The sequence below is a fragment of the Vicia villosa genome, linkage group LG2, assembly GCF_029867415.1.
Source record: "Vicia villosa cultivar HV-30 ecotype Madison, WI linkage group LG2, Vvil1.0, whole genome shotgun sequence".
NCBI lineage: Eukaryota > Viridiplantae > Streptophyta > Magnoliopsida > Fabales > Fabaceae > Vicia > Vicia villosa.
In genome coordinates this window covers 48046851-48060334 of record NC_081181.1, presented here as the reverse complement: position 1 = coordinate 48060334, position 13484 = coordinate 48046851, and the positions used below count along the sequence as shown (strand labels likewise).

The 13484-nt window shown below is 36.8% G+C and overlaps 1 protein-coding gene across 1 annotated transcript; it reads left to right on the top strand.

Moving 5' to 3' along the window:
* The first annotated feature begins 6668 nt into the window (after positions 1-6668).
* On the top strand, positions 6669-7481 carry LOC131649023 (uncharacterized). Its single transcript, XM_058918770.1, has 2 exons — positions 6669-6970; positions 7022-7481. The coding sequence occupies exons 1-2, from the start codon at positions 6669-6671 to the stop codon at positions 7479-7481; spliced, it is 762 nt and encodes a 253-aa protein (XP_058774753.1).
* Positions 7482-13484: the final 6003 nt, after the last annotated feature.

The following is a 13484-nucleotide window of genomic DNA, read 5'->3' as shown; positions in this document are numbered from 1 at the left end:
TCTGTTGGTCATAGCATGGGTTATTAATCGTCATTCTTAAAGTTTGCCGTATCTCTTATTTTCTTAAATGTACCGTTTACTCGTCGTACCGTTCATTATAGTATGTAATGTTTGTACTGTCAGTATTAAATGTTGTACTATTTGTCATACTGTTGCTTAATTATTCAGATAATATTTTGTGTGTTTTCTGCCAGATAAATATTTATTTTTCTGTGCATTAAATGATTTTTAGGGTTATTATCGGTAATTTTGCTCGCGTACAGTACATATTAATTATTTATTATGTCTGTGTTTTTTAACAAGTCATGTAAATAAACTTTCATCTTTCACATAAAACAAAAACAACAAAAAATAATATTAACTTTGAGTGTTGAATTTTCACTCTAAACAGTCAGTTGACAGTCAAACCACTGACAGTGCAATTCTCCGTGTTTTGTGCCATCAATCAAATCAAACTTTTTCATTTAAAAATTCCAAGATTTTTGCTCTAGAAGTCTTCTGAATATCACATGATTAGCAGAGACTCAACACTGCACAAAAATCAGGTACGCTTAACTATCTCCTACACAAACAGTCCCTAACTAGGGTTTCTTGTTTTTTTCAGGAGAACAAGTTTTTGAGACCTCAAATGGATTTCATGGACCTCCATATATCTCAAAGTACCATCATACAAATTTTCAAACTTCAATTCGCTCAGACGCACAGTCAGCAGCTCAAACAGTCAACAGACGACCCGTTTGACCAAAAAAGTCAACAGACAGTCAAAAATGAAATTTTTTGTCAAAGTCCATATTTTGTCAAAGTATTCATCATTTGATCATTGGGTGATCATAATTCATCAAGGAAAGATAAAAAATCAACAAAACCCTAAGTTTCAAAACTAGGGTTTTCTCCTAAAAAGTCAACTGAACTTTAACTGGTCATAACTCTCTCATCCTTCATCCAAAAAATTCAAACCAAAGCTTATTTTGAAGGAAATTCAATTATCTTTCAAATGCAATTGGTCCCATGATCATTTGATTCACCATTTGAAAAATATGAATCAAGACATTACAGATCATTTTCAAAGTCAACAAAAGTCACTTTTTTCAAAAGGACACACAAGGAGCATGGAAAATCATTTTGACATGAGACCAAAGACATTGGTTAGAGCACTCTTTGAGGTTTCAAAAAAGTGCAAGATCTCCTTCATATGATAAAAATTGAGGGATTTACACCTTGTTGAAGTTGGCTAAATTTTGGGAAAATGCATAAAACCAACATTGATCAAAAATGTATTTTTTCCAAACGGGGCCAAGTTTTCATAGTTCAAACATGTCTACCATGATATAATGGGCCTTCCACGACCAAGACAAAGCCCACATCATTTTTATTCCATTTTGGGTTTAATTTCATCCCATTTAAGATTAAATTGAAAATGGAAAATGGAAGGATAATGCTTGGCTTAGTTTCTAAGCATGACTCATCAAGGAATCAATCAAAACTCTGCCCCAAGCCAAGTACAGCAGAAGGAGAGTGGAAAGTCAAGCCATGGTAGCTTAAATGCAAAGCCACATGTGTTGAAAAAGTCAAGAATTCAACAAAAGCACTTAATGCCTTTTAGCTTAGTTCTTAAGCACTTCAATGCTTATATAAGAGCTAACATACTTCAGTAAAGAAGGGTGCACGAATTCAGAGCCAATAGAATGCTTATACCACTATTGTAATCACTTGTAGTTTTGAAGAAAATTTGAAATTCGAATTTTAAATTCAAGCTCATTTCAATAGAAACTAAACACTTAAACACGTTCCCTAACCTTCATTGAATAAATCCCAATCACTTTCAACAAGAAAAGCACTCAGAATCAAGCTTCATAGCTCACGGTTTGCTCAAACAAAAACTAACCAAAATCTCATTATATGTGCATATTTAACACGATGTAATCGTATATTTGAACTAGGCGTGATGTCCTGATCGTTTCTGGACATTTAATTAAGCTTTGGTTAAGTATTCACGAAGATACCATTCTAGGGTTTGTGAACTTAAATTTAGGGCTTTCCATTAGAAGCAAAATTAAGTAAAATTAATGGCATATTCGAACTCAGTTAGCCAAGCCCAGTCGAATGAACATGTCGCGCCAAATTTCTTTTCCTGTTTACCCCTATTCGCTATTTTGCAGGTTTGGAACTCATCAATTAAAGCGCTTTTCTCATAAAAGCGCTGTTAAAAGTGTGGCGAGAGGTTGAAGATGAAGACGTGTCCCCTCCCTACTGGCCAGTCTGCGCGCGCGTGTTTTTTAAATAATCCTCGGATTCAGTGTCTGCATGTGTATCACGTGTGGTGGTCCCTCACAATCTGAGCCATCTGATCTCATTAATTCACTCATCCAACGCATCAGAATGAAGCCCCATACCATGGACTTTATTTAATAACCACATCTGATTATTGTCTTTATATTTTCTATTTTATTTTAATTTCTTTATAAAATTGATTAAAAATAGTTTTAAATATCCAAAAAATACACAAAAAATATTTTTAGGCTTCTAAAATAATATTTTATTTTCTGATATAAAAATATTTTATTTTTCTTCATAATTTAAATATTTTGTATAATTAATTAGATAATATGCATATAATCTTTTAATTATTTTAACCAATCAAAAAATCATAAAAAACATTTTGTTCTTTATATAAAATATAGTTTATATATTTTAGGCTAATTTTGCACATATTTAGAATAATTTTCTATTTAAGTTTTAATTATTTGTATAATTATTTGTATAATTATGTGATTATTTAACTTAATGATTTCAAAATCAATTTCAAAAATTCCAAAAATTAGTTTTGTTTTAAAATTAATTGACAAGTATTTTGAACCTACTTTAAACTTTTTTTTTAGGTTTAAATTTTATTTCCATCTTTTTCTCATTTTAATTAAATTAATCATGCATTAATTATAATTAAAATCAATCATAAAAAATCCAAAAACACTTCTTTATTTTCTTGCAATTTAAATTCCTAGATAAGTGTATAGGTTGTCAAATTCATGTAAATAGCGTAGTTTACATTTCCTGCACAATCGATGTAATAGCGTAGATTTACTTTCCGCATTTTACATTTCCGCATTTTAAATACCAGCACATATAAAACTGCGTGTATGCCAAAGATAAAAATTGAATCGTTAGATTACTAAATTCAAAGATAAAATATCTGAATCAGAACACAATCACACTTGCACCTCTTAGGGTAATCCCTCTTTTCACTCTTTTCAAAATCAAAATCAAATTTAAATGCAAAATCGAACTTTCGTTTATATCCGGTGAAAGGATAGCTTTTTAAAGGAAATAGGATAAAGACCTTATAACTCAGGGTAGACCTCCTAATTTGCTTGCTCAAATCAAAACAAACAAAATCTCATATATCATTGTTTTTCAAAATAAAACTTTCAAAAAGACAATACTTTGTATATATCTAAACAAGGATCATTACGAGGTTAACGTTCTTTTTTCAAAACATCTTTTGAAAGATAAAAACACTTTGTATACATCCGCACAAGGATCATTACAAAGTCAATTTACAAAGGTATTTGAAACCACATAAGAGCATTTCAAGGCAATAGAAAATTAATTGAAAACAAGTGAGCTAAGCAAATTAAAGAGCCCATGGATAACCATGGATACAAAGGGTGCTAACACCTTTCCTTTGTATAACCTACCCCCTTACCCAGAATTTCTTAAAGGTCTTTTTTCTGTTTCTTTTTTAAACCTTTCCTTAATTGGATAAAATAAAAGGTCGGTGGCGACTCTCTGATTTTCAAAAACACAAAAGCAGAAATAAAAAAGAGTCAAATCACGTATCTCTCCGTGAGAGGTATGGTAAAAAACCGAGGGCGACAGAACTGGCGACTCTGCTGGGGATTTTACTTTCTAAAACAAAATGTTTTCAAAGGGGTTACCTTTAGAGTTTAGATCACTTCGATGTTTTCAATTGCTTGACTTGGTTGCTCTATTTTTCAAAGGTTTGTTTGGGTATTTTGCTTGTGTGAAAGATTCTAACCCGAATCTCGAGATACCTTAAGTATGTGACAATAGACCAAGGAAACTGTACGGCATGTACCGATACGGTTAATCTGGTAGTCACCGTTAGTGCGATACTTTGGTTTATACTGATGTCCCTTGAAAACGATCAAGGAGTATATTAGGCTCCCGAAATGTCATTAAACACTAATTTGTCTTAGAACCTTTTAGTTGAACTTGACTTGTGGCCTATTAAGTGGCTAGCTTTGAAATTGATCGAAGTTAGTTATCCTCGAGGAATATTTTCATCGGCCGTCCGAGCGCCGTATTGAGATGTTACCTCCAAGGATCATAGAACCCTAATACTTTTCTAGGACAGGTTTTAACCAACTCAACTTCAGTGGGGAGGGTATCACCTATGGACTTCATGCAAGCCTTTAAACCTAAGGCTATTGTTTGATTTGTTTGTGTTTGCCACATGTTTGACATCATAACATCATAAGCATCATAAGCATATCATTTTTTCACTAATCATTTCAAGGATCAAAAGAGTTTACCTTTGTTATTGCAGGTAATGGCTCCCGCCACCAGAGATTACATCCGAATCAACATCTCAACGGTGCCATCTGAACTAAAAGACTTAGTATCAGAATTTCCCAGGAATGTTCAATTCACCGAAAAGCACGGTCACCTACTCCATTTGGTTACCTCAAAATTTGAAGAAGACATGATACGGGTCCTGTTCCAGTTCTTTGATCCCGAACATCATTGCTTTACCTTTCCTGATTACCAGTTGGTACCCACCTTGGAAGAATTCTCTGAACTAATTGGATTACCTGTTCGAAATCAATTACCTTTCACTGGTTTAGAAAGGATTCCAAAACCTGAAACCATTACTGCTACCTTACATTTGCGAAAGTCAGAAATCGAGTCCAATTGGGAAACAAAGAGTGGAGTTAAGGGTTTGCTTGCTAAGTTCTTGATGGAAAAGGCTCGATTACTACTAGAAAACAAAAGTTACCCAGCTTTTGAGGAGGTTGCGGCTCTTTTGATCTATGGGTTGGTTTTATTCCCTAATCCCGACCAGTTCATAAGTGTGCACATCATGAACCTTTTCTTAACCCGTAACCCGGTACCAACCTTGCTAGGAGACATTCTACACTCTCTATATACTCGTACCATGAAGAAACGAGGAACTCTTATGTGTTGTATACCACTACTGGCTAGATGGTTTACATTTCATCTTCCCCGATCAGTGTTGAGAAATGAACAAAGAATGCAATGGTCTCGCAGGATTATGTCTTTGTCTCATTCAGATATCCGGTGGAACAACTTCTTTTAAAGAGACATTACTATCATTGACCATTGTGGAGAGTACCCTAATATGCCACTACTTGGCATCAAGGGAGGCATCACTTACAACCCCTCTCTAGCTTTACACCAATTCGGATATGCACGGAGAAACGGTCCTCATGACATGATTATCCGTGGCATTGTGTTTGATTACGAGAATGATTCCCACAGACACCGACGAAGGTTTATACTTGCGTGGGGAAGTGTCTATAGAATAGAAAGCAAAACTTTGGGGCAATGGAATTCTATTCCTATGGATCCTTACCTCAGATGGGTGCGTACTCATGCTCAGAAGTTCATCATGCCATATCCCGCTATTCTACATGTGACTATCGAGCCAGAAGTCGAAGGAGGCGAACTTCGAGTTATTCTACATCCGGATATGCCAACTGATCTGGAAGAGTTGCAGAATCTTGGGTTCAACTAAAAGAGGAAAGAGACACATTCAAAGCACACTGTCAAGACTATGAGAGAAGATTATTGGAGCTCACCGGACAACTCCAAGAAGAACAGCAGATCAACACATTCCTGGGTGCAAAGAGAAAGCGTCCATGGGAGACCTGAGGGATCCTTCATTTTCTTTATTTTCTGTTTTGTAAGCCCGAATGAGGCAAAGAAGAAAAAAAAAAGATAAATTGTTTGACTAACAAATGTTTGTTTTTCTTTTGTTTTAACAAATCTAAACTCTAAGATCCTTGAAAACATTGCATATACATTTCATTGCATATACATTTCATTCATAAACATTGCATATGCATTTCATTCATACACATTGCATAACAGGTTCACATGACGGATTTCTCATCTCCTCGCTGTTTATTTAAGTTAGAAGAGATGGAATCTGAGACAAGCACTACTCAGGTGGAGGATATTGTTTGATTTGTTACGTATCTTACCTTTATATTTTGTTGGACCACGAATTTTTGTGGAGGATATTGTTATTTTGAGCCGTAGTGCTATGAAATTGAATAATTGATATTTCCGTTGTGTAAGAAATTCTTTTATGATTAAATGGAGTAATAAAATGAACTTAAATGTTATGAGTTTTTTTGGGAGATGTGACATCCTACTAGTATACTCTGATATAGACTGTGTACTTTTATTATAAATCTATAAGTTGGGAAAGTGGGGTGTTACAATTGGTATCAGAGCAGGTCGGTCCGTCCGGCCAAGTAGTAGAGCCAGTCTTTTGTTTAGCATTCGAGTATTGATAATTGATTTCTAATTGTTATTTGTGTTTTCTATCCCGTATGTATTGGGTTTGTGTATCTGACACGATCAATACTATTTTCCTATCGGTTGTTGGATGTCTTAGGACAATGGTTGCCAAAAAGAGTAAGGACGTTAATGTTGAGGCACTGACGAGGGTGGCGGGTGCGATTGGACAAGCGCCGCACGTGAATGCTGGCATCAGAGAAAGGGATGAGTTACGTGCTTTTGGAGACTTCCGAAAGATTAATCCGCCAATTTTTGAAGGAGGATATGGACCGGATAAGGCACAAGCTTGGATGAAAGGAATGGAGGGGATCTTTCAAGTTATGAATTGTACTGATGTACAGAAGGTTCGGTTCGGTACTCACATGTTAATGAAAGGAGCTGAGGATTGGTGGGGTAATACCAGGTAGAGGTTTGATGAAGAAGGCACTGAAATTACTTGGGCACTTTTCCGTAGGGTATTCTTGGAGAACTATTTTCCAGAAGATGTGCGTGGAAAGAAAGGAGTGAGATTTCTAGAGTTGAAACGAGAAGAAGGACGATACCGTGGGAAACCTTATGATGGTAGGAAGGAGCGGAAATCTTGTTCTGGCAAGAAAACAAGTGGGGGAGACACTCCTGCTAAAGTTGTGTGTTTCAAATATGGACAAGCTGGTCATAAGTGCAATGTGTGTAATGTTAAGCTTAAGAGGTGTTTCCGTTGTGGTAAGACAGGACACGTAATGTCGGATTGCAGACATAAAGAGATGGTTTGTTTTAACTATGGAGATGAAGGGCACATTAGTGGTCAGTGTCAGAGACCCAAGAAGACGCAAGCTAGTGGCAAAGTGTTCCCTTTAGTTGAGAGCCAGATGGATAACGAAGACGAACGCATTGAAGGTAAGGTTTCGTTAGTAATACTCCTTTATAATAACTGACGATGCTTGTACTATTAGCTGTTATGTTGTTGGTAGTGGTATAGAATGTTTAGCAAGTATAGGAATCAGAAGAAGTGAGCGTAGAATATTTGAAAGTTGAGTTGTGATTATTAAAAGTAGTGAAATTATAAGTTGGTTTAATTAAAGTGTGATTTTGGTTGGAAAAAGATGAGTTACTCGGTCGTGTTGATTCGAACAAGCGTTTATGGAGCACTATGTCAATATAAGTAGGAATCGATGGTTCGGTATGTTGAATTAGTTGGAAGTGAAGAAGATGAGTTATCTAGTTAGAATTAGTTGGACCCATGTACCATATGTAGTTGTAATGTTGTTTTGTGTTTAAGACAACTTTGGAGAATGTGTTATTAAAAGATGGCAAAGTTGTAGTTATGTTTTATGACAATTGGGAATTCGTGGGAGTATATGAATATCTCATCTAAGATTTAGAAGTAGTCGTCGTTGTAATTATGTTGAATGTTCCGAAATGTTGTCTTACGAATCTAAGTTTGAAGTATTCGGTAACTACAAGAGCGTAGAATACCTGTTGGAACGGAACGTTCGGAGAGTTAATTCGAGAATCTTTATTATGTCGATTTTGGTGATTGAAGTTAGAGTAAACCTGGTAGAGTTGATACTTTACAAGTAATCAGCGTGTGCAGCGAATGCATGATGCAGTGCAGTTATTCATATGTGAGTAACCACAATGGTTGGTAGGTTGGTTGAGTTGATGTCATGTTTAAGTTTGTGTCCTGATGTTGTTGTGTTCTAGATCTTAAACCGGAGAGTTCATAAGTTGGTTACTCTTTGTGTTGGGGTGTTAAACTGTAGAGTGTGTTACTTGAGTAACATTCATGTTGTTTTCGCCGTTGATGTTATGAATTATTGTATCATGCGTGGGTTTGCCTTTCGGTAATGAGAGTTGATTAGTTGGATGGAATAAGTAGTTGGAGTAGTTGAATCGGATAAATTTTCGAGGACGGAAATATTCTAAGTGGGGGAGAATTGTAACGCCCCGGATTTAATTATTTATTTAATTAAATTAGTTAAGGGATTATTTTATTGGAATGGTCGAAGTTGGGATTTATCAGTGTTATTTTAAGAGGCGTATTGGATTGATTCGTCGTTTAGGGTTTTTAGTTTAAGCCGGATTAATTAGTCAGTTAACCGGAGAATAGATGTTAGAAATAATATTAGTTATATTTCATTCTTAATTATTTTGTGGTGTGTTTGTGTATTATTTGGCATAATTTTAGTATAAGTTATCATAAGTGGGTATGTTGTTGTCAGTTGGTATTAGTAATTAATTTAAGGATTAGTTATAATAATAATAATGTTAATTAATTAATGGGCCATGTATGTGGTTAGTAGTTGGGAGGGTGTGTGTAGTGAGCCCATTAATAATATTAGAAATAAGTATTATTAATAAAATAGAATTAGAAGGAAGATTAGTTTTTGGGGCTAAATTGTGAAGAACGTAGAAACAGAGAAAGAGGCTAGGGCAATAGAGAAGGAAGACTTCCACCATTGTTGAAGGATCAAAGCTCAAACCTAAGGTAAGGGGGAGAATGGGTTCTTTAAATGGTGATTAAAACATGAAAGGGTAGTGAGGGTTCCTTCCCCTCTATAGGAATGAATTGGAATTGATTTGTGTATAATCCTTTATTGGTTTGATGTTTGATTAATGAATGTTATTGATTTTGTGCGTGATTGATGTCATCTCTGAATTGAATCTGTGTGAAGTTCTGATTTGATTGATGAATGTGATATGAGTATTGTGTCAGTTGATGTGTTGTCGTGTTCTTCTCTTAAAAACCCAAATCTGAAAATATAGGTTGAATTGATGAGGAGAAAGTGAGTTGTTATCATGTAAAATGAATGTAGAACAATAGGTTAATGAATCTAGATGAAAGGTATGAAATAATAGGTGAAAAAGTGTTGTTTTAAACTTAAAATCATAGCCTGTTATGAGTGAAAATGAGTGGAAAACATACTGGTGCGAAATTGCATATTTTTGGAGAAATACTGGTGTTTTGCGTATGGAATTCTGGCATACGCAAATGGGATGAGGCCATACGCGTATGGGTCTGTTGATACGCGTATGAGAATTTTCAGTGTAAATTTAGTTTTGTTGATTCGCGTATGGGATTGCTGAAACGCGTATGGGTTTGGGTGATACACGTATGGAAATTGCCATACTCGTATGGCTTTCTGTGTGTAAAAATTCTGTTTTGTGATTTTCTTCGAAAGTTCAATGATGCGTAACTTTTGATCTGTAACTCCGTTTTTAGTGCCGTTTCGAGCATGATGAACCTTACGGGATAACCTATGTGTAAATGATGAAATGAGATGTAAATTTCAATTAATTTTAATTCATGATTTTATTGCTTGATGAATGTTGTACTGTGCATATATGTTATAATGATGAACTAGTAAGCCGTTAAATAATGTTTCAGTAAGCGAATTATGTTGTTGTTGGCTAATGGTATTGTTGTGATATGTTGTCGATTTTTGATGTCGTTGATTTGTTGATATGAGTTGTAGGCCGATGGCCAGAGTTGATTAGTTTGAGTTGATTCGTCCTGATATGTGGACATTTTGAGTTGTAGGTCGTATGATCAATGTCGATGTTGTTGAAGGCTTATGCCTTGTATGGTACGATTGTTGTTGATTGTGCATCGATGTTGCATACATACATTGATGAGGGCTTATGCTCTGTTGCTGAAGGCTTCTGCCTTGTTGTTGAGGGCTTATGCTCTGTTGTTGAAGGCTTATGCCTTGTTGTTATCCTTTTAACTGGCATTATGATGGGGGCTTATGCTCCGTTGGTACCACATGCATATAGATGTCATTGGTTGCATCGCATTTCATATATTTGAATGTCGATTTTGTGAATAGTATTGTTGATGTTGTGAATGGTGTTGTTGATGATGTTGTGTGTGAGAATTGATGTGTGATTTATAATTGTATATATGTGTAGATACTACTCCTTAGCATGTGATAATTCACCGTGTATTCATTGAATGTAATTCTCACCCCTTTTCTGTTGTTGTGTCTGTGCTTCTTCGGGAGTACAGATATTCAGGTACCTGAGTAGTGCTTGGATGTTGAGTGTTGCTTGATCGAGTCTTAGGAGTCGCTCTGTTACGTAACACGGGATTGGGAATTTGTTATGTTTTACTTTGTTTGATTTGTTACGTATCTTACCTTTATATTTTGTTGGACCACGAATTTTTGTGGAGGATATTGTTATTTTGAGCCGTAGTGCTATGAAATTGAATAATTGATATTTCCGCTGTGTAAGAAATTCTTTTATGAATAAATGGAGTAATAAAATGAACTTAAATGTTATGAGTTTTTTTGGGAGATGTGACATCCTACTGGTATACTCTGATATAGACTGTGTACTTTTATTATAAATCTATAAGTTGGGAAAGTGGGGTGTTACACCAATCTCTCAGGCATTGCAGCATTTGCTAAAAGCATATCTGATCACATTAAAAGACCCTCCAAAGAATGTCAACACTTCCTCTCCGAGTTATCGACCCGATACAACATGTGCGTATCACTCAAACTGTCCAGGACATGACGCAGATCACTGTTGGGCCCTGAAAAATAAAATACAAGACATGATAGATGCTGGGGAAATTGAGTTCGATCCTCCAGAGACTCCAAATGTCATCACTGCACCTATGCCAAAGCACGACAAAACTGTTAATGCTATCATAGACACTGTTTACATCTATGATGTGAGGGAATTGTCAACTCCGCTCCTTGAAGTCAAAGGAAAGCTAATCCGAGCTGGTTACTTTCCAAGTTGTGACCCTGATTGCTTTTATTGCACATGCCTGCCCAACGGTTGTGAAAATCTGAGAATGGGAATTCAAAAGTGGATGGATCGCCGCATCATTATGTTTGAGAGGCTCCCTTCTATGGACGTTTTATGCGAAGTCTTTGCAAACGGGATGAGAATAGAGGACGTCTCAGTGGTTTCCAACTTACCATTCAAAATCTTTGCCAAGGCTCACTTCAAAATTTCTGCTACACTCAAAGTGGCATCAGTAATCATTGCTAGTCCAACTCCATTTCCATACTCCTCAGACAAAGCTGTCCCATGGAGTTATGACACTAATGTTTATGTCCATGGAGTTAAGCAGGATACCTTAACTGAAGAGGCCACGAAGTTAACTGCTCCAACTGTGGATAATATTGTGGGTACCAGCAAGATTACGAGAAGTGGAAGGATCTTTTCACCAGAAATTTCTCCAAATGCTGCTGCTAATCCAGTCCAGGTCCCAATTCCTAATCAAGATATCAACGCTCGAGGCAAAGAGCCACAAATTGAACCAGTTCAAATACCGGTGGAAGTCACTGTTGAGGATCCATCAAAGCAAGAAATGGAGGAAATATTGAAAATCATCTACAAGAGTGATTACAATATTGTCGAACAACTGGGGCACACTGCTTCAAAAATCTCAATGCTGTCTCTGCTAAAGTATTCAGAAGCTCATGCCAAAACCCTGATGAAGTTCCTGAAAGCTGCACATGTTCCACAAGAGATTTCAGTCGATCAATTTGAAAATTGTGTTGCCAATTTAACAGTGAATAATGGCCTCGGTTTCTCTGATGTTGATCAAACCCCTGCTGGAAAAAATCACAACAAAGCCCTACACATCTCCATTGAATGTAATGGCACCACTCTATCTCATGTGCTGGTAGATAACGGTTCTTCTTTGAACGTGTTACCAAAAACAGTACTAGAAAAGCTTGACTTCGAAGGAATTGTGTTACAACCAAGCGATGTTGTGGTAAGAGCCTTCGACGGGTCCACAAGAACAGTGTACGGAAAGGTGAATCTCCCAATCAGAGTGGGCTCTCAGATCTTTGATTCTACCTTTTAAGTAATGGAAATTCACCCAGCATATTCCTGTTTACTTGGACGCCCTTGGATACATGGGGCAAATGCTGTAACTTCTACCCTGCATCAGAAGTTGAAGTATCCAGTAAAAGGAAAAATTGTCACAGTTTATGGCGAAGAGGAATATTTGGTTAGTCACCTGAGTAACTCCAAGTATGTTGAGTTGGATGACGAATTCATCGAAACTCCCTGCCAATCTTTTGAGGTGGTCTCTCCAGATGTCTCTACTACCAAGCATATTTTTGCTACTCCAACTACAACTATGGCTTCTCTCAAGGATGCCAAAACTGTGATCGAAAAAGGTGGTTGCACAGTATGGGGACAGCTCCTCGATATACCTTACAAGTCCGACAAGCTAGGCCTGGGCTATGCTAATGGAAATCAAAAGAACGATCAAAGTCCTTGTCCTGGAGGATTAATGTCACATTTCATCAGCCAAGGAGTAAACGCTATTGAAGACGATGGAGTGTTCTTGAACCATATCATTCAGCCATATCCAAATGAAGTTCCACCTCTTCCCATGGGAGTTTGGGATACTTTGGGAGAACCAAGCGGCGGATATAATTTTCAGCATACCGCACCTCAGAGTTCTTTTATTGCTACGGAAGACCTTACCCCAACTGGATGGGGCAATCAATTTGAAAACGACAAAGGTTTCACAAGTCCCATCACTGAGCAATATAAAAATCCACCTAAAGAAGTTTGGGATACGCTAGGAGAGCCAAGTGGCAAATATGACTTTATGGTGAAATATTCCGCTCCTCCGAGCTCACAAGTCGCCATTGAAGACATTGTCCCAACTGGATGGGATGAACATTACGACGACAATTTCACTCTTGAAGAAGCCAGGGAAACACCAAATAACGAGGGTTATTTTCTGTCACAGTACACTACTCAGCAGAATGCACAAGTCTCCCTCAAAGACATCATCCCGACTGGATGGGACGGCCTTATCGAGTATCTCGCTCAGCCAACAGAGGTACCTCAACCTGGATCCTCATATCCAACAGATCATCCTACTTATCCTGAAAGATCACCGACTCATTTCCCCACCAATGAAATCAATGCTGTGGAAGATGAAGAAGACA

Coding starts and splice junctions, on each gene's coding strand:
- LOC131649023 (XM_058918770.1), top strand. CDS start 6,669: ATGGTTGCCAAAAAGAGTAAGGACGTTAATGTTGAGGCACTGACGAGG. Junction 6,971..7,021: donor GATTGGTGGGGTAATACCAG/GTAGAGGTTTGA, acceptor ACTTTTCCGTAG/GGTATTCTTGGAGAACTATT.